The 21,286-nt window shown below is 35.1% G+C and overlaps 1 protein-coding gene and 1 pseudogene across 3 annotated transcripts in view; both read right to left on the reverse strand.

Annotated features, from left to right (window-relative positions):
• Positions 1-1,089: 1,089 nt before the first annotated feature.
• Positions 1,090-2,415, reverse strand: LOC144363590 (uncharacterized; annotated as a pseudogene).
• Positions 2,416-15,444: 13,029 nt separating this feature from the next.
• The window catches only part of LOC102809894 (insulin receptor substrate 1-B-like), a 67,812-nt gene continuing 61,970 nt past the window's right edge, over positions 15,445-21,286 (reverse strand). For all 3 annotated transcript variants that reach the window (XM_085507775.1, XM_085507774.1, XM_085507773.1), the window contains one exon: positions 15,445-20,874. In XM_085507775.1, coding sequence (XP_085363901.1) covers positions 19,889-20,874 — 986 coding nt within the window. In that variant the 3' untranslated portion in view covers positions 15,445-19,888. The remainder of the gene's footprint in view (positions 20,875-21,286) is intronic.

A 21,286-nucleotide genomic window follows, 5' to 3' on the forward strand; every position in this document is an offset into this window, starting at 1 on the left:
ACAGTCTCAGTTGTGGTGATATACATTCACCAAACGATCCCCACCCCGTGACAGCGGACGAGCTGAGAGGGAGGAGACTTATTAGATAAGCACGCTACCAAAGACAAAGACTATTAGACCGGTATTAAAGACAAACTCCCCGATCCTGAATACGGTGTAGCCCCATAAAGGCCCCCCGCATTTAACGTCACAATATGTATGTATAAATTTATAATTGTACTTTGCTTTGTAATAAATTTGATTTCAGATTCTATGTGTATGTAAATTGTATACAATTAGTTTCTTCTGCTCTTTTAGGAAATGTTGTACACTAGATAAAGCAAATATCAATTAATTGATTTATATGAATTGTTTTTTCTTGTAAATAGAGGTGCTGTGAACATTTAACGAATATGTATACTTATTGTATATAGACTAGTATTATTTTAAAGAAATACTTGAAAGATTGTGTCTTGTATATAAAATAATCGATTCCAGTAGAATAATGCAACAAATTGCTTTTTGTCGATAGATTACGATTACATCTTTATCATAATTAATCCAGAAACAAAACTTTTGTCGTTGAATGTCTGTGATTAATTTCATATCCACTAGGCAACACAAACATGTCATGTGATTTTGACAAACATACCAATGATCGTAAAGGTTGTCAGTTTCTGATTTGGTTTTATTCCAACTATTATATCAATACTTGTCTTTCTTTCTAACCAACTACTAGGTTATTACTTAGATTTTCTATGGCGGGTGACACATGTGAAGTATGTTTTTGTTTTACTCATATAAGGTTTAAAGAGCTGGTAAAGGATAATTTAACATATTTTATTTTTCTGGTGTTCTAATTGCCAATTGCCCCTCCTTCTTGAGTTTGGGTAATTACCATGAACAAACTCAATAATATTGTGACCATTATGATATTCATGTATTAGAGGTCACATAATCTGATCTCCAAAGGGTTTGGATAGCCAATAGATGTTGCTGATTCCAGTAAATGGCGTGCATGTTGCTTTTGCATTGAGCAAATGGATTATTCATATTACCACGAGTGCCCCTAATTTCGTATTACTTATTTTTTTTTTCATGATCATAGTACCTCAACATCAGGATCGCAATGATATTGTAATTATTTTATTATTATTAATGCCTATCGTCTCTCCTGGGACATAGGCCACCAACAAGATTTCTCCAACCAGGCTGGTCCTGTGCCAGACGCTCCACTTCCCTCCAGGTATAGCCCAACCTCCGGACATCAGCCTCTAGGTCCCGTCGCAAGGTATTTCTTGGACGGCCCCGTGTGGGTTCTAGCTGAGTGCCGACCTTGTGATGTTTTGGGTTGGTTTTCGAAGGGTGTATCCTAGCCATCGCAAGCGTCTCTGTAGTATTTCCTGTTCCATGGGCTGCTGACTTGTTCTTTCCCATAACACCTAGTTTGTGATCACATCTGAATACCATATTCTTAATATTCTACGTAAGCAAAAGTTTATAAATGTCTTGATTCTTCTGGTGATGATTTTGGTGGTTCTCCATGTTTCCGCCCCATACAGAAGTACCGGTTTAATGATTGTGTTGAAGACCCTAAACTTTGTTCTGAGAGATATGGTTGATGAATGCCAAATGTTCTTTAGCTGGTTGAAGGCTGCCCTCGCTTTGCCAATTCTGACGTACATCGGTGTCTGTCCCTCCTGATTTATCTACGTTACTCCTCAAGTAGGTGGTTTGTGTTAGTTGCATTTATTCTAAGTACGTTTGTCTTTGTTGAGTGTATGTTAAGGCCAATTCTTGTAGAGTTGTAGCTGACTGTGTCTGTCTTGTCTTGTCTTGCATCTACTGTTGTGTATGGGAGAGCAGAGCGAGGTCGTCCGCAAAATCCAGGTCATCCAGTTGTCCCCAGAGAGACCACTGGATACCATTTCTCCTGCCCTTGGTTGATGTTCTCATCATCCAGGCAATAGTAAGAAGAAACAGGAAAGGTGACAGCAAATAGCCCTGTCTGACACCAGTCCTAACCTGAAAGACATCAGTCAGCTGTCCTCCATGGACAACACGGCAGGTCATACCATGGTATCAGTTTTTGATAATATTTGTCATATTATCTGGTATGCCATAGTGCCTCATGAGACTCCAAAAGGTGGGCCTATAAATGCTATCTACGGCCTTCATGTAGTCTACAAAATTGATGTACAACGAGGAGTTCCACTCGAGTGATTGTTTTATAATGATGCGTAAAGTTATTATCTGGTCTATGCAGCTTCTTCCCGTCCTAAAACCAGCCTGCTCGTCACGTAGGAGTGCATCCACCGCGTCCTTCATTCTATTGAGGAGAATGCGGTTACAAACTTTTCCCGGTATTGAGAGCAGTGTGATCTCCCTGTAGTTACCACTTTGACTAAGGTTATTTCCATGTGAGTAGGGTCCATGCCAATTTCAGTGGCACACAATTATTCTTTTTTTTTCTCTTATGCATCTATATGTTGTTTTTTTGTAATAAATCACAAACTTTTTTTTTAGATCTTCTACGCCATGCGATTCCAACGTGCGAGTTTCTGTATTTCGACAGATAATCTGCTCTCTCGTCCGTAGCAGTCGTGCAATAGTCACTAAAATCGTCTTACAATGACAATGTCTGATCATTTGGCTCATTTGTTTGAATGCACGAAACAGAGACCATGATGCGTTATGAACTATATTTACGAACGAGGCTACTAGCTGCTGACGTAATCAAACAGAATATCGTGCGCACATGAAAGCCACAAAAAAGTCTATTTTAAACATTTTAAAAGATGATACGGAGATGTTACAGCCAATACAACACAACAGGAAATAAGTGGGGAGGATTAGAGTATTGCCAACACATGATACTTCAATCGAAACGCTTGACTGTTCGCGTCGACCTCAATTTTCAATTGTACTTTATTAAATGTTTCTGAACAGAATAGGAAATGAAACACCTTGGGAGCAGCTTGTTGCTGCCATCCGTTGCTGTGAACCGTATGTGACGTACAACAAAAGACGCTAAGAAAGCAATCAGGTAAATAGCGGGTAGTAGGAAGTGCTCGCTTTTTTGACATCACTTCCTGACTATGTGCCCCAAGGTTCAAATATCGTTCACTCACTAGCGTGCCAATGTATTGTTGTGCAATGGTCGGTGATTTGTTTTTGGAACTACTTGACTATCTCTTCCTGCTTTTAGTAGTAGTCGCCATGATACAAGGAACCACCATTAACATATAGTAACATATTTGTTACATTGTGTAAAGAGAAACCATATGGTTAATTCGTCCGTTCGATTCAAATATCATATGTGCATTGCAAGATGCCAATTGACACTGTGTGTTAGTTAATGTAAAGGGGGTAATTATTCATTGTGTTTTAATTTAGCTTATTTCGCTGACTGGAAAAATGCGCTAAATTAAAACACAGTGAATATGTAAAATTTAGCATAGAACACATTATCTAAATGACGAAACCGTGAATTTAAAACCCACTGAATATGCCTGAAATGGTAAATCAGTGAAATTTAAACCCAGTGAAAATTAGTCATTTTACAGTATTCAGTTTTATTCTAGTGAAACAATGGACGGATACTTTCTTACATTTAGTCATGTTTAAACCCCAAACCCAGAAAACACCGTGTCCGATTTATTGCGTAGACAGTATGATTGATGATTATCTGAAATGAATAAATTACCTTTCCGAATAGGTGAGAACAAATTATTGTAATTCAGGGGCATCTTCCCATACTGTCATGTATAGTAGAAATCTGTTAACGAGCACGCAGTAAATATAATGTCTGACTTTGACCTTAGACCCAAATGAACGCCTCGATCTCGTTGAGGGCGTAAGATCCATGGGACTTCCTTTTGCTCCTCAAATAGTATATAAGTATGTTCAGTCATCCCAAAGAACTTATTTGTTTATCTGTGTAACCATGGTTACAGTTTATAGAATAACGGGACGAATATTGCAAAACAAGCTGTCTAGCTCTTTCGCGTTGCACAAGATATCGGTGGTCATTTTTGTTATGGTATGGCGATAACTGAAAAGTGGAAATAAGATACCCAACCATAGTTCTACAAAGATAAACAAACAATAAACGTATATGGACATTTACAAGTTCAAGAACTCCAAACATAAGATTGATGACGATTGACAAAGCAATCCACAAATACAAAACAAAAACAACAGGAATTTATTCGGACCCCATGGTATAAATGAAGTGATGTCGGGTATCCAGGGGTGGGATATGGCTGAGAGAATATGTTGTTGCAATAATGTTGTTTGTTACTATTCTATTATGAATATACTCGTAAGTATATATAGTCGTGTAGTGTTTACTCTTATCTTTGAACGATGTTAAGTTATATATACTAAGAAAGCTGTATTTTTTTACACGATATTGAGACCTATTGTTTAACAATATGCTACTCCTAAATCAGATCTTCTTTGAATGCCTAGAAACTTTTATTGTACTTTCATTAACTTTATTAATTCTGGTGTAACCAAATTAGAAATGTATATTTTCTGAACGGTCGTGATAAAGCGTTTTTTATCTTATCTTTGTCTGTTATGTTTACAGCACATTTTAAATATTTATTTGTTTCATATGTTTTATTCATTTTATTATTTACGAGAATGCCTTGAAGGATAACTACTGACACTATTTGTTTAAGGTATTAACATAAATCCGATGATTTAGGCAACTGGTTTGTATGTGTTTCTTTGTCAGTTTGTTGTCATTCCATAGGCTAACATTTCGCCCGAGAGACATATTTAAATAATAGAGCATGGAAGTAGTTTCGCGATATTTTTGTTCAAAGCAGTCTCGTGAGTACGTATATAGAATAAGGTCAAAAATACAGTGCGAGATTATCTTTAAAATTCAAAGATTCCCCGGAGTTTATCCTGTAATATAATATGTAATAATAAATTATACATTGTCGTAGGATATCGGGACTAAATTTATTACGGATTATCACTGCCTTGGATCGCCCTAGACTCAGCATAACATTATACCATTATATTTTTACATTTGGTACAATTATAATATAACTATATTGAACGACACGCATATTGCATGTGAAGTTTGTTATATGTAAGACAGTGTTCGAGCCACAGATGACTCGAGCATATAATCGACTCTGAATGCAGTATGGCACAGGGGACCGTTCATACTTATAGTTTGGGTTATCACGTTATGTTATCACACAATAATGAGCATTGGGTTTATTTGAATCCTGATACTTCGAAATTAGAAAACAATGTATATTATGCAGATGTACGCTTGAGAAGAACGTTGAATGGATGTTTTCCAGATCACAACCACGTGAATTTCATGCAGTTTGATTGTTTGCTGCTTTACATAACCCATTCAAATGAGAAAAACAACATTGTTGTGAATTTCCCTGAGAGCACTGCGCGGTTCGTGCGCAATTAGTGTATGCTTACCACCCATACCGATTTACCAATCAGAACACGGTATTTCCATAACTGGATGTTTTGAGCTGAAATGACTTAATTGATAACACATTTGTTGCAAATAACGTCTTCACTGATATGTTTAATAACACATTTTGTCGCCATGTGATAGATTACGATGAAGTTCAAACACATCTTTATCATAATTAAACCAGAAACAAAACTTTCTGGAACACACAAACAGTTCATGTGATTTTGACAAACATACTTATGATCGTAAAGATTGTTGGTCTCTGATTTAGTTTTATTCCAACTATTATATCAATACTTTTTTTTTAACCAACTACGAGGTTATTACTTAGAATTTCATATTGCGGGTAACACATTTATATGGCGGGCGCTCTTTTGAAAATAATTGATATTCTACTTTTTACTTCTAGAACATTTGACCTTCAAATATAGATATAGATATATACATCATGCTATTCTATTTTTACTCAACGACCTGTTAATATTGACCGAGTTGTGTAAATGAGACGGCGTACTGTCTTAGTGCATACCTTGATGTATCCTCGTAATAACCTTATTATTATACATCTTTTCCTACCAACGATACATCATGGGAATGCCGAAATCCAAAAAGTTTAGAAGAGAATTGGCTAACTTCTTTGTGTGGAGTCACCGGTCAAACCACGGTGGAAGCCATGTTTGTTTTTATTATTAAAGGACGCTTACGCGCGTAATCATTCATATTTGGAATTTGAATTTCTTTATATGGTAGGATGAAAATACCCCGTACGATACCGCCAAATTACGGCACGCTGTAACTTTATGGCGTTACGGTGACAGATGTATGATAATGTACTATACATTGACCAATATGTTATATCAACTGGTATAATATAAACACACGTTTTTTTCTGTTTACTAGTTTGCAAGTCGATGTGCAGTCATACTGTCCAAATGCCAATTATTCTGTATATTCCCCTACATGCTATAGGAAATCATTGAAATTTATTTGTCTAATGAACGTTCAAGTATAATTTTCTTCACAATCAATCAGCTTTTGGTGCGAGGCCATATAAAACAAGTAATGCATTTATAAATATATTAAGTGAAGAACAAAGGTGCCATGAATAACATCTATGAATTCCATTTCAGGTCAAATAATGGTCTAATAGAAATTCTCAAAATCGCTATAAGAAAATTCAGTCACGTAATGGTATATTCACTGTGTAAGACGGAAATGCAGGCGTATTACAACACATCGATTGTAATACATTGTATATATCACATTAGCATTTGGCGTATATTGTGTGGAGAGTTAATTCATGAATTCGCAAATAGACCATTTCCTTTCACTGCGAGATCCCGCGTTAGTATGCTTGGAATCCCACAGGACAAACAAACAAAATTTGGTCATAGCGTCTTAGTGGCGTTAAAACATTGCGTTGGATTCGACAAACGCAAACGTATTTTGGCGACGTTTTCACACATAATAATGTGTTGTACACATTTGATGATGGTCATTTGTATGGAGTAAATGTATTTCAACGCCACATTCTCTTTTGAAAGATCGGCATTTGACATTGAGCTATAAAAAGAAATTCATGTTCGAAAATCATATTTGATTTTTACGGCAAGTAGTCATTCCGCGCCGTTTACGTATTACATCGGATCATGCAGTGAACGAACAATCGTCTATTAATATTGCAGTTAGTATTGCTACATGGCGAGTGTTGCGCGCGGAGTCGTATATTCTCACTCATTTAATATGAAACACGTAATATTACGTAATTTTATGATTAGTTCAGCATTTACATAAGATAATTACATAAGAGGTTTTTAAAAATAATGACTGAGGAAAATGCTAAGCGCGATGGTCGTGGCGCAGCGCGTGTTCGAATTTCATGTAAATAACAATGTATTTTACATGCGTTGTATACGTCGCTATGAGTCCCATATCGAACAGGACGCGGCACGACGACTGCCGCCCTTTAAAGAAGTGGTTGCATGCTGTTGAGGTCGTTGGCATGGTAATATGCATTCCATAGACCAACATGACCATGCTGCATGGACCTTTTAGATGTCATCCAGAACAGGGTTCCAGAAATCAGGGTTTATAATCGCAGCTATTTCTTCAATGTCAGTGTTTCATCACTTAAATCTGCACAGACCTCTTCATGTACGGTAGACAGGAGTGTCACAACAGGAGAATTGTTTGATGTTTAACAAAGCAACACAAGATTGATACTGTTAACAAAACAGAGAACTGACGTCTGAGTAGTGGTAGCAGGTGTCCGAAATGACTAGTCACGCCAATCATAATTGCTCTCCTAATCACGCGCGGATTTAGGGATAGACGCGCCAGTGCTAATGTTGTACATTTCAAGTAATAAGAATCTAATTTTGACAGGTCATAAGTGATCTATTTAAGAGTCGTAATTAGAAATGCTGTCTTCACTTGACAGATAAATCAGATTTGTTAATTATCTGTTGTCCAAAAAAACTAACCACTTTCGAGAGTAACCTCGCTTGCCAAGCTTTTGAAAATCTTCATATGACTTGCATTCTCTACAATATCTTAACATTTAAGACATGTATACACCATAAGCTGGAGTTGAGGGAATTTTATTTGGAAGAACCTTCATCATTGAAATCATCCTTCTTAACTTATAGCTTTGTGTGTGTGTAAGCCATTAAGTTAGATGAGGCTGAATCCATGCCCTCTGTTGTGACATTCATGGTAAGTTCCTTGTTATTTAAACTCAAGGAGTCGTCACTATATCTGTACGTGTTATTGAATCGCTCAGCAAGCCTCGTTAACGAAATATTGTATATATTCAGTCGCATACGAACACAAATATAATGTCAATAAAAACATTTAACATATCAATAATTTCAACAGCAGTATATTTTGCATCCATGCTGCATCATGAAAATGAATTGTCATAACGGATCTTTGTGTACCATTTTTTGTAATAGAAGGTCTGCTTTTCCAATGGAGCTAGTTTAGATTGAAGCTTATTTGAGTGGTATGTTAGCGTATAATGCAGCAAAATCAAAATTACAAACTGATCGGTGTAAGATTATTCCCTCTGAGAGCTCCAACCATTCCCTAGTACTGTTAGGCGATTCATGCTCTGCTGACAAGTTTATCGTAAAGTGCATGTTTTCTTTTAATCGACTTTCTAATTGATTTAGTTATCCAAGGCTTGTCTTTACTTCTACGTTTACCTTTACCCTTCGGTTTTAATAGTGCATTTTTTTCTGCGACTTCGAGAAATGTCTGGCTAAAATTTCGATATGCCTGATTTACATCATTGCAAGTAAAAACATTGTCCCATGATGCATTTCGAAGATCATTAACAAAGTCAACAATTTTATAATTTGAAAAATCTCTGGTTAATGTATTATTAATGTTTTGTGATGAATATATAGGTTGTATTTAATATTGCAAAATTTGGTAAATGGTCTGAGATATCATCAGCAATTGCACCGGAGAGAATACATTTACTACTCATATTTGTATATAGGTCATCTATAAGTCTGTGATGTCTCAGTTACACGAGTGGAAATGTTGATAACTTGTTCAAAGTGCAGATATGTGAGGGCGTTCACAAGTTTATTTGAGATACTAGATTTTTTTGATATCAATGTTGAAATCACCAACTAAGATACAGCCACTATATTTATGGTTGATATCACTTATTGTAATACCAAGACTATCAATAAAAGATTCCTCGTTAGTAGCAGGTGGTCTGTAAATTATCCCAAACAGATAGTATTCCCCCTTTTCAGCAAATTCCAACCATAAGGACTCGCCACTTGTAACTGAGATATATATGGAGAATATTGTAATTTAAAGATGAGTGGACGTGTGTTCCAACCCTTCCTACAATCTCTCTTTCTGGTCAAGATATGTATAAATATCGGTAATGAGCGAATATCTCCACCTCAGATCCATATATACATCAACAAATTAAACAAGGCAATCAACATTTAAACGGAGATTTAACACGGTGACAGAGGTGTTTCTATGGTCAAAATACATATTTTAATAAATCAATATACAATGCAACTGTTGGCTTACATGTGCTTCTATTGGAGATGCTCTTATAATAGAGCAAATATGGTAACTGTTTTATTTGGAATAAAGTGATTACAGAAATGGTATAAAAAGGTATGAATAAGGTCACACTTTTGAGCACTCAAGGGCACCCTACCCAGCTATGTATCAACTGTCCCCCGGGTGGTTATATTAAGATTTCAGTGATTATCATCATTATTAGTTATTACGAACAAACTTGTCTTCAACAATCCTGACTCATAAGAACGTTAATGGTGTAGTTACCCAGCTGTTCTAGACGGGGCAGAAGATTTCCTCTATTGTATGTCATCTGTGCATACAATAGTAAGTGGTCTGGACAACAATAATTTCAAATAGACCTGCTTCAACCCGCATGCAGAGAAGACGACATAAGTGCCGTCAAACTCATTTCCGGCCTTGTCCAGAAGCCTTGCCTACTGTTTATTCGCCTACTTCACATACATTTCCTGTCATTTGTACACGGTGGATACAGTTTCTATATTTTAGTCCGTCGGGCGTCTTACAACTGGTGAACACAACTGTTAACCATGATGCTGTGTGTACCATCCCCCTCTCATAGAGGGCTACAGTAGGCTATTTAGGTCAAGAATTTGTATTTTATTTTATGGATTTAATAATATCCTTTCTATAAATCTAGCTATTTTAGAGATTTTGTCTGTACATTTCTTTGAGAAAAAGGTGGCTGGAGATGCTAAATAGTGTTCCTGTGTGAAATGAATTCAATATTTTTTAACAAACTATTTTTAATATTCAAATACTATCAGCATCCTTTATTCTATGTTGTTGTCATATTACCTCAAACCTTTCAAATATAAGTATGCATGGAATCATGGGAAGAAACGGTGTGCATTGCCGTGTGATAACTGTCATAAAGGTGATTGATAGGTCATATTTGTTTTCAATTCTGGAAGGACAGTTGGAGTCTACCAGGTGTGCTTGTGATTAATTCTGGAAGGACCACAGGGAGCCCAGGAACTGTGATCAACTGCGTACCCCCCCCCCCCATAGGGAGTGCGTACAGTTGATCATAGTTCCTGGGCTCCCTGTGGAAGGACAGTTGGAATCTACCAAGTGTGCTTGTGATTTACATAACAAACTGTGTTTTTGATCTACTGAGTTGCCCACGTGACACAGCTGCGAGCAAGATCACATTCTGATTGGCTCATGTGGAAATCCAGACCCTGTCCCTGAATCTGGACCATTTAAGCCTATAAATTGGACAGACTGATGACAGGGTCCATCATTTCAACTGTGTACCCTGTATGTAGCTACTGCGATATTGAAACAAGTGATACAGGCTTCAACCATCATTTTGTGAGACTTGTATGAACTGCTTTGCGATCTCCTGCTTTCAGCGGTTCCCTCCAGAATACCAGCGTTCCTCTGCAAGCAAGACTGTATTTCTTCGTTATTGTGTTGCAGAAGCCATTGACTGTCATCCATTTCTACATCCTGGAACTGTGAGTTATCCCCAAAGCACACTTTCCTAAGTAGTTCCCTATTTTAGTGAATTTATTTTTCTGTGCTTATTTTCTTGTGATTATTTTGAGAGATATTAAAGCCAGGAGCTTTAACTCGATATTTTGGTGCATGTGTATTTCATTTTCAATACTATTGTCTTGTCCACCCCATACTAGCAGTGAAAGAACCCCCTGTCCAGTGTGAGTTCTGTGGGTGGCCCTCTCAATTGCAATAAGCACTGTGACAACAAAACATGAAAGAACTTGTTAAGTATGCAAACTAGTTAATTAACATATGCAGATTAATTTCAAGTAGTGTTTAACATTCAAATACAAAAAAAAGTGTGCAATCACGAAGTTTTAACCCGTATTAAGTTTGGAAACCAACATATTGAATGAAGTCAATTAGCATGCAAGTAAGTGTTGTTGCATTAACTACACAGTATGCATAAACCAAGTTTATCCCATCTGAAAAAATGTTATTGGGATAAAAAAACAAGCCATGCATGGCACAGTCCCCGTGAGTTATCAAATTTAAGGTAGAGATGCAGTTTACCTGACAGGTATTTTAATTAGTTAATTGGGAAACCAAGATGACCTCCCTTGTCCACAAAACTATATATTTTCGTATAGCTTATTGTATGAATTTTAAATTTTTTTTAGTATTTTTTTTTATGGACACTGTAGTTTGAAATATGCACAAAAATGTGCTTTTTTGGTCAAAAGTGATTAAAAAAAAATAGCTTCTAAACCATGCTTCTGTTTCCTGTCAAAATTGGTTTATGGGTACATCTGTTTACTATGAAGAAAGTGATGTCTTGAAAACTGTCTACCAGTTGTCAATTTTGTAGGGCAGCAGCTCAAATTTCACTACTTCAAGTTTATGCATAAATTAACACCCAGGCTAGTTGTCTGTACGATTGTTGTAACACTGTTCAACCAAAAACAATGCCTCAACAGCATTTTGAAGATAAACACATTGTCAGTCATTTGTGAAATTTTTAAAACAAAAAGTCAAAGTGTCTAGGAGCTATTTTTTTTAAAGTTCTGGGATGTGTACTAAAAAAGAAGCTGAGATAATTGCTAATTTGCATAACAATTCACTCAGTAAAAAGTTTGCTAATGCTCATAATTAAAATGGCTGTAACAGCTCCAAATTTAAATGTATTTATCGTTTTGTTAAAAGTTAAATATAGTGCATAATATGGAGATCCCGTCATTTCTTTTTTTTCACCATGTTTCTTTTTTTATTATTTATGTACAGCCTTGTTAAATTTTGCTAAGCATTCAAATAGGAGAATGTTTGCACCTGTTATCTATATTTTAAAATCGTTTTTTGAGTATGTTCCACTATTCACAATTCTACAAAATTTTAACAGTCTATTGCCAAGACTGTTTGGATAATAAAAAGCAAAAAAAAAAAAATTTCACTCCCAGGTGCCCACAAACATGCATCTCTACCTTAAGATATATAGTTTTGTTTATAGTAATATATGATTTTTTAACATTAAAATGATTGACTTGACCATATTGAGAGATATTGCTCTGGAACAGCATTCAAAATCAGCCATTTTGAATACATGTATATATATAACAATGTATAATGGGTATATAAAATTTAAATATAATAAATCAAAGCATTTAAGAGATATGGCTCTAGAAGCCCAATCATTAAAACAAAATGGCTGCCAGTCAGCCATTTTGAATCCAATCTGAAAAATAAAATGACGAGCATCAGGAACCCATAATGTCTAATGTACATATGTACCAAGTTTGAACGAAATCCATCCATAAATACCAGAAATGCTTGATATTTGATGATTGTTTAGCACAAAAAAGGCCACAATTTGGCCATTTTGAATAGGATCGTCAAACCAATATATCTGTCCATCTATGACATGATGTATAATGAATATTTAAAATTTGAACATAATCAGTGTAAGCAAGTCAGAGATATGGCACGAGAACCACATTCATTAATACAAAATGGCCGCCAGTCAAATGCGTTCGAACGGGGACTAACAAGCAGCCTCTTGGCAGAAATAGCTCTGCTCTTTGCAATGCACATTTCAATTAAATAATTGAAAATATCATCAAGAAATGAACAAATGTGAGAGAGGTCAATCTGTAGTACCTATATATCTATATATATATATCAAAGCATTCAGACTTGCTGTTTCAACAAGAAGTTGAAAATATCACTTTCTACCAAAAATAAAAAAAATATTCATAAAAACTGGAGTTATCAATGAACAAATCTGAGAGGTTTCTACCTGAGATACCTATTTGTATAATCTGACTTGCTGTTTTCACAAGTCAAAAATATCACTTTTTACCAAAAAGTAGTGGAGCTAAAAACATGTGTGCCAAAAAGCTCACTTGGAGGCAGCTTTATAGTAAAGACGGCATTGAAACACATGTGAACACAATAAGGCGATTTAGTAAAATCCATCCTAAAATGGCAAGTCTCAGCCGACACCCTGTACTTACAGAAACATCTTTAGCATGTTTGAACATTATAGCCGCTATAAAAGTACGTCCTCAATGTCAGCCTCGCTCTGGATTTTTATTCTGTATTTTACAGAAACATGGCGGCCGATAACAAAGGCTGATCAGTTTCGTCTTTATACACGTATGAACACAGGACAAAACATAGTTGAACTCTGGTGACCTTGCCCTTTGTTATATAATATAATTCCCTTTACATTAGTTTGTTTCAATATAAATAAGCATTGTCATAATTAATTTTGAATACAAACAAGTTTTGGGGTTGAACCAACAGTGGGAAATCAGTCTACCGAATGTTCTTAAAAGATGTAAATATCTTACAAAAACATTGGTGCCTTATTTGTTTAATTATTTTAAGGAACATAATTTCCAGCTTTATTGAAAGTAATTGAGATATTTTAGAATAAAAACAAATGTCTCATTGCAAAAAAAAAGTGCTGCATTTAGATGTGAATAGATTCATAAAACATGCAAGATAACAGAAAATTTTAGCTGGCTTTAGTCCAAGTATTTTGTACAGGTGTCTGTCAAAAATGAATGATTCACTGAGACAAATATGAACTGCCTCATTGTGTGACTACTGTATTATATGAAAAGTAAAAAAAAAACACCCTTTATGAATAGCTATCATGTTGCAAGCTCTGCTTTGTATGCAAATCAACTTAAATAGTTAGTTGTGTCCAGTGGAGGGAGAAGTCAACAGTACTGTTGCCTCCTGAGAAACTACATCTTCAAACACTGCAATCTCTGAAGTGCGTTTTTAAACTAGTATTATAAAAACTCTATCATTCTGTTCTAATAGCTGAAACATATTCCTGTGAGTTTTCATTTGTCGAATGAACTGTTTGTCAAATACAGAATACATATATTTTAGAATAATTTTCTTTTTAAAATGTGGATGAAATGTTTTGCTTTTAATGTATTTTTTGTGTATTGTTTTTGATTTGATAACTTTTGACTAAACAGATTTTCTATTAGCTTCAGATCTTGATCAAAGTTTGGCACCCAGTTCATAGCAGTGCTTATATTGATTTTCTGACATCTTGTTTTCTGTAAAGATTTTATTGGTAGGTTTGCAAATGTGTATCAGACTGTGCAATCTCTCCATAAGTTGGTTTTGAAACCCAGTATGGGATTCTGAGATACATTACCAAGGATATTATTACAAGATAAATCATTTGCTTCATTGAACACATACAACAATGCATATTTCCACTGAGATCAGTGACCTTTAATGTGTATCACCAGTGATCAGTCAAGTAGAAACAGTCAAAATATTTTATCAGATTTTCTCAATTTTTGCATGATATTTTCATACAGGACATCTCAGGGAAGACTGATGAATAAGGTGACCAAGTTTGATAAAGTCTAGAATAGAATTAGTAAAGTTATTATGCACACAATAACAATTATTAACTACGACGACAACAACAACGACGACGACGACGACAACGCCGGACAAAATTTTTCCCTTAATATACCTTTCCCTTCCATCTTTGATGGTACGGGCAAGGTAATTAAAACCACTGATAAAGATTGTTACAAAATTAGTCAAGTCGGCTCTGTGGCACAAGTGTGAACACTCTAATAGTTAATTATGCAAATAAGTTAATAAATATGCAAAATTTGTATCAAAATTGAATCAGACTGGAATTTCATCAGCAAGCAGGTGCTATATTTGTATCTTCAGAAGACATGTACAGTGCGAGCTCATTCTGTTATTATTTTGGGTGGGCTAAACACTAAAAATGAAAACATTTTGACCGCAGAATAAACTCTGTTCAATGGACAGCAAATTAATGACTTAATTGATTACAGATTCAGTTAAAGGAAACTTCAAAAGAAATCAAGACTTTTTTGTCACTGTTTCACAGTGTTACTTTGCCATGTCATGATCACATAGCAAGGCTGTACACAATACATAATGTGAACACCCACCACAAGTTTTAAGCATTTCATTGTTCAATACACTGCTTTATTCATCTTAAGATAACAATAATAGTTACTATTTAGAGTCTACATAACCTTTACCCTTTAAACTTTAACCTTACTATTGCACAAGACTCAATAGGCAGCAATAAAATTCACATGACAGGGCTCAATAGGCAGCAATAAAATTCACATGACAGGGCTCAATAGGCAGCAATAAAATTCACATGACAGGGCTCATCAGGCAGAAAAAAATGACACCACATGAGATACAACTATTTCCCCAATTGGTTATACAACACTTCACACTTTTGAAATCAGCCAAACAGAATGGTTGTTCTTTTGATATATTAGAAAGGAACAATAGTTCACAATACTTTTATCTGTTAAGAGATAGAAATTTCTCAATTCCAAAACAGAAGTAATTTGAATACATTATGCAGTGTTATCTTGACCATGTCTTTTGGCCAATCAAAGCAGGTGTTCTGATTCTGATTTAAAGCTCCCAGCATTCCTTGTCAGTACAAACAAATTTGATTATGCAAACAAAATGTCATCAAGTTAAAAACAACAATCACACTGAGCATTTCTGTTGTATGCAAATCATGGAAAGACTCCCTATCACAGCAGTAATTGGCATTCAAACAAATCTGTTTCTAAATAGGAAATTATTTATAAGTAATTGGATTTAATAACAACAGCGACTGTCCTGCGACATAAATATCCTTTTTTCTCTTAACAGAGTAAGAATATGTGATAATTTTATAAAATGAAAATGTTCAAGATTTTTACTAAGCTGACAAGAATTTTCAGGTTTAATTTATAATTGTCAAATCTTAAACACAAGAAATATGTTAATTTAATACACATATTGAGGTTAACAAGTGGTACTGACAAAAATAAGACTCTGATCCAAATACATTTCACAAGTCAATATTACATAATATTTGCCAAAATATATAATGACTAAATTACAATATTTTACAATATCACAATTTTTTAAAGTAAATGATAAAAAAATATGTAGTGACTGCTGCTGTTTGGCTCGATTTCAACTACTAAAATGAAACAACCAATCCAACAGTTTTCACTATTTATAAAGAGTACATCAATGCAACCTTGACTTTTGGCAAGAAATAAAATTAGGTACTGTGTGGCAATGACAATCACAAAGATGAATTCATTTAATTATGCACATAATATGTAATAAACAGAAAAGGTTTCATTTACAGATCACTCATATGTAAAAACAGATGAGTGGGTTCGTAACAACTAATGAGTTATACTCTAATAATGGTATTTTATAATTTAATAAATAGCCACTCACAAAACAGGGGGTTCCTATGACATCAATTATATGCAAATATCAGTTTAATTTATGTAATAAATAGTCAACCATGCAATAGATTGCCATGTAAATAGTCAATTAGAAGCAAGTATCAAAATAATTTATGCATTTAATTTAATAAATAGCCAATTAGAAACTAAAGCAACAGACCAATAGCCTGCATATGTTGTAATATATGCAAATAATTTAGCCAATCACGATGGACACTGGAGAAAATTGATCTTGATTACTCAGTTGTTTGTATATCAACTACAAAACACAATAAATTGAACTACTCAGCTGCTTTCCCCCCCCCCCCACCTCATTTCTTTTGTTGGAAGTTTAGAGCCGAGAAAGTAGTTGTAAAAATACACTGTAGCACAACAATTTGAATCCATTTTTTGTTCTTTTTTATTAAAATATTGGGAAGAGTTTTAAATTTGCATTTTGTAGGCAATTTTAGAGGTTTTTTTTTGAATGGATGAAACTTCAAAACAGAAGACTATATTTAAGACAACATATTTGAGAAAACAGTGGCCAGTGTATTGAAAAAAACCTGATCTCAATTTTTATAATGAAAAATATCATAAAATAATGTCTCATTACTTTTCAATTTTGCATATGAAAAACATATTTCTTTAAGGATAGGGTGTGGGATTATATTCATTGCAAAGAATACTACAAATCCCTGTCTGTATTGCAGACATTTTGAATCTATTAAGTATAAATTGGGTGTGAGAACCTGGGTAGATTCTGATCAGTGTTTCTAATTCTAAATGCAAGCATTGAGAAAAATTGTCGAAATATGTCCAAACACAATGAGAAGAGAACCTGGTAAATCTTTAGCGTCCAGTGACACATTATTAATGTCTACGTACAGAAGTACTGTAAAATGACTAATTTTTACTGGGTTTAAATTTCGCTGATTTACCATTTCAGGTATATTCAGTGGGTTTAAAATTCAGTTTTATCATTTAGATAATGTGTTCTATGCTAAATTTAACATATTCAATGGGTTTTAATTTAGTGCATTTCCCAGTCAGCGAAATAAACAAAATTAAAACCCAGTGAATAATTAATCCTTTTACAGTAATGCTAAACTTCAAATTTTCCTGGAATACCACCCAAGCACTAACTGTAAAATCTTTTATTTTCACTGGCATTTTGATGCTTTGAAGAAGGAACATACCAAGAAAACAATGAATTCTATTGTTCAATGTTGTCTGAATTTAGTTGATTTTACAGTGAACAGCAAAATTGGCCAAAAAAAAACTCCAGTGAATAAGTAATGCATTTAAATTACAAAAATACCTAAAGGTCACACATCCTGGTACATGACCTCTCCCCTAAAGGTCAGACATCCTGGTACATGACCTCTCCCTTAAAGGTCACACATCCTTGTTCATGACCTCTCCCCTAATCGTCACACATCCTGGTACATGACCCCTCCCATAAATGCCACACATCTTGGTTCATGACCTCTCCCCTTAAGGTCAAACATCCTGGTACATGACCTCTCCCATAAAGATCACTCCTGGTACACGACCCCTTAAGGTCACACATCCTGGTACATGACCTCTCCCATAAAGGTCACACATCCTGATTCATGACCTCTCCCCTGAAGATCACACGTTCTAGTACATTATCCTAAAACTTGAGGTATACTGTTGGAAATTATGGATTACAAGAATTCATCAGAAAATACCAGGATATGCAACAGACAGGAGATCATACATAAAACCCATTAAACTCTAATTTATAGCAAAGAATCAGAAGAAACACACCGGGTGTTATTTTGTTTTAGCTACTAGTAAATAGGTATACAGGATGCCCTCAACATTTCAATTCAATTCTGATTGGTTAATATGCAATAACAGTATGCTTTACTTTAGAAATGGGTAAAATTTCTGAACTTCTGAGTTCCCAATGGCCACTATTTGGAATATAAATTCACAGTTGAGTCGAAGCTTATATACCAGGCAGAATTTAATACATCAAAAAAACAAGCTGCTCTCTGATTGGTCTGATTGTAAGGTGTTATGGTTGGGTAGCCAATTAGGTACACTTTTGTAAGTAGCTTCATACTGACTCAAAATTCATTGGTGATGTGTGAGTATAAACTTTGAGTGAGGTGTTTGATAATAAATGAGCAATTATCGGTTTACTGTCTCAATGATGATTATGACATTTGTAGCAATTGTCACTATACATGAGAAATACATGGCCTACATTTATCCTGATAACACTGAAACCATCTTGGTACACTCAAATAAGACAGGAAGCATGTTGCAATGGCAAGAGTTTTTGCCATTTAAGGATAATGGCAAGGGTTCATTAGTTAAACTGATAATATCAAAGTGGGGAACGATAAAATTAAAGAACGTAGCTGGTGTGATATGCAATGAAGATCTCATTTTGAAGTCACATGAATTCCAAGATGATAATATAATCACAAGATCAACATTTCTAAATATACTAGATGCAAATGGGTAAGTTTGTGGAAAAAAGGTTCAAATTTGAAAATATGGACATTGTTGTGGAAAATGACCTCACATTCCACAATAAAACCTTTAGAAGTGTCCATTGTACATGTATTCTGCCACACCATTAGTTGTAAATTATTTTGAATAATGCATGCTCAGAACTCGCATGTAATAGCATTATCATCACATATCCCCATACATTATTAAAGTTAAATATATATTCTAGTCTCTGACCCCAATGGTACAAATGTTTCATAATCTTCGAATGACTGAAGTGAATAAAGCGGTTACCAGGCAACAGAAAGATGTTGTAATTATGAAATAAATGATAGTAGTAATTTTTCTGTGATCAATGTTGTGGGAAATTGCAAGTTTAAAAGAAAAGATGGTTAAAAAAAAATTTGGGAAGCACTTGTTTTACAGGGGAATACATACAAGGATATAACCAGCAACCCAGGCCATAACATAGTTATCCAAGAATGGAACATATGATTATTTAGGTCTATAAGAACAATATATCTCAATATGTCTGCATTCTTGTGATCTTATATTGAACTAAATGTGAGAGATAAAGGAATAAGGATGTGAATTTTGAATCTATACATTATTAGTCAAATCTTGTAGAATATGATTAAGAAAAAAGTCTTGACAACAAATTTCAAAATCTTGTCTCACGTAGACTGGTAGAAATATTTTTTAAGACTTCCGATTTTGTGAAATCTATACTAGCATAGGCACTTTCTGTTTTGTCGTCACTCTCTGAAGTGCGTCGAAGTGGCGAGCGTGGTGAATGTGGCGAAGGATTTTGCCCATTCTCTTCTACATCCTCGCTTGGTCCTAGATCAAGTGATATGTAGTTTAAGACAGCTGCCTGTGGTTGTGGAGAGGTGTTTTGTTTACCTGGACTGCCTGACGATGTGTTAGGCACCTCCACATTCAAATAATTGTCTGACGATGTGGCCGTAGACTGAAAATGTGTGGAAGTTACTGCTGGATGAGGAATATCCTTTGGACGAGGAACAGACATTTTTATTGTCCTTTCTGCTCTATTCTTACTCTCCAAATCTTTGCGCATCTTGTCCTTGGTTCCTATTTCAATGTTTATGTACTCAGGTGGGTGGTGTGACATTTTCTTGAAATCTTTTGGTTGCCTAGGTGACAGACTTGGGGAAAGTTTTGGAGATTTTCGTGCTCCTAATTCAACTTTCTCAAGTCTGTCTGCTGGAAGAGGTAGTCTTTGAGGTCGTGATGACTTGAGGCCTGTTTTTTGTGAACTATGACCCTGACCTATGTCCATTTCAGCATAATCACCTAAATTCTGTTTTTTTTTACTCAAGTCAATATTTATATAGTCATGCTTCCCTGTCATTGTTTGTTGGTTGGCACTTTCCTCCACTTGTTTTTCCACACTCTGTGATTCGTAACTCATCGGCATATAAGTATCAAGTGTTGGCAATTGTTTGGGCGTTTTCAAAGATGCGCCCGTCGCATAAACTACTTTTGGCTTGATGTCAACATTAGTGTAAGAAGGTGACTGGGTGACTGGTGCATTATGGGTATCATTGCCAATGCTTCCCGGAGTAAAACCCATGTAAGAGTCTATTGGAGTTAGAGTTGGTGTTACTGTCTTAATCTGTAAAGGCTCTGCAAAGCAATAGAATCATGATATTACAATAAGAGTCGAGTTATCGTGTTGAAGGAATATACACAGTTGCAAAATGAATGGTCAAAGCACGTCAAAGATAGAGCTGTTGGCCATTTTGAAATCTGATCTGAAAAACAAAATAAAATATTTCAAGTTTGCATAATGTTTGATGTTTGTACCAAGGTTGAACTATTTTTCATCCATACATGACCTTGATGCAGTTCTGGAATGGTCGAAATGCATGCATGAATGTGATCCCTTGAGGCATGTCAGAGATAAAACACACACTACGAGTCAAAATGTAAATCTTCTTTTTGGCACTGAGGCTGGTCTGAACTAGAACTAAAAAGTTTTAGTCCAATACTTATTGAATTTAAATGCCAGCCACAAATATTTGAATATTGATTTGAT

The sequence above is a fragment of the Saccoglossus kowalevskii genome, chromosome 14 (genome assembly GCF_978046115.1).
Source record: "Saccoglossus kowalevskii chromosome 14, keSacKowa6.1, whole genome shotgun sequence".
NCBI lineage: Eukaryota > Metazoa > Hemichordata > Enteropneusta > Harrimaniidae > Saccoglossus > Saccoglossus kowalevskii.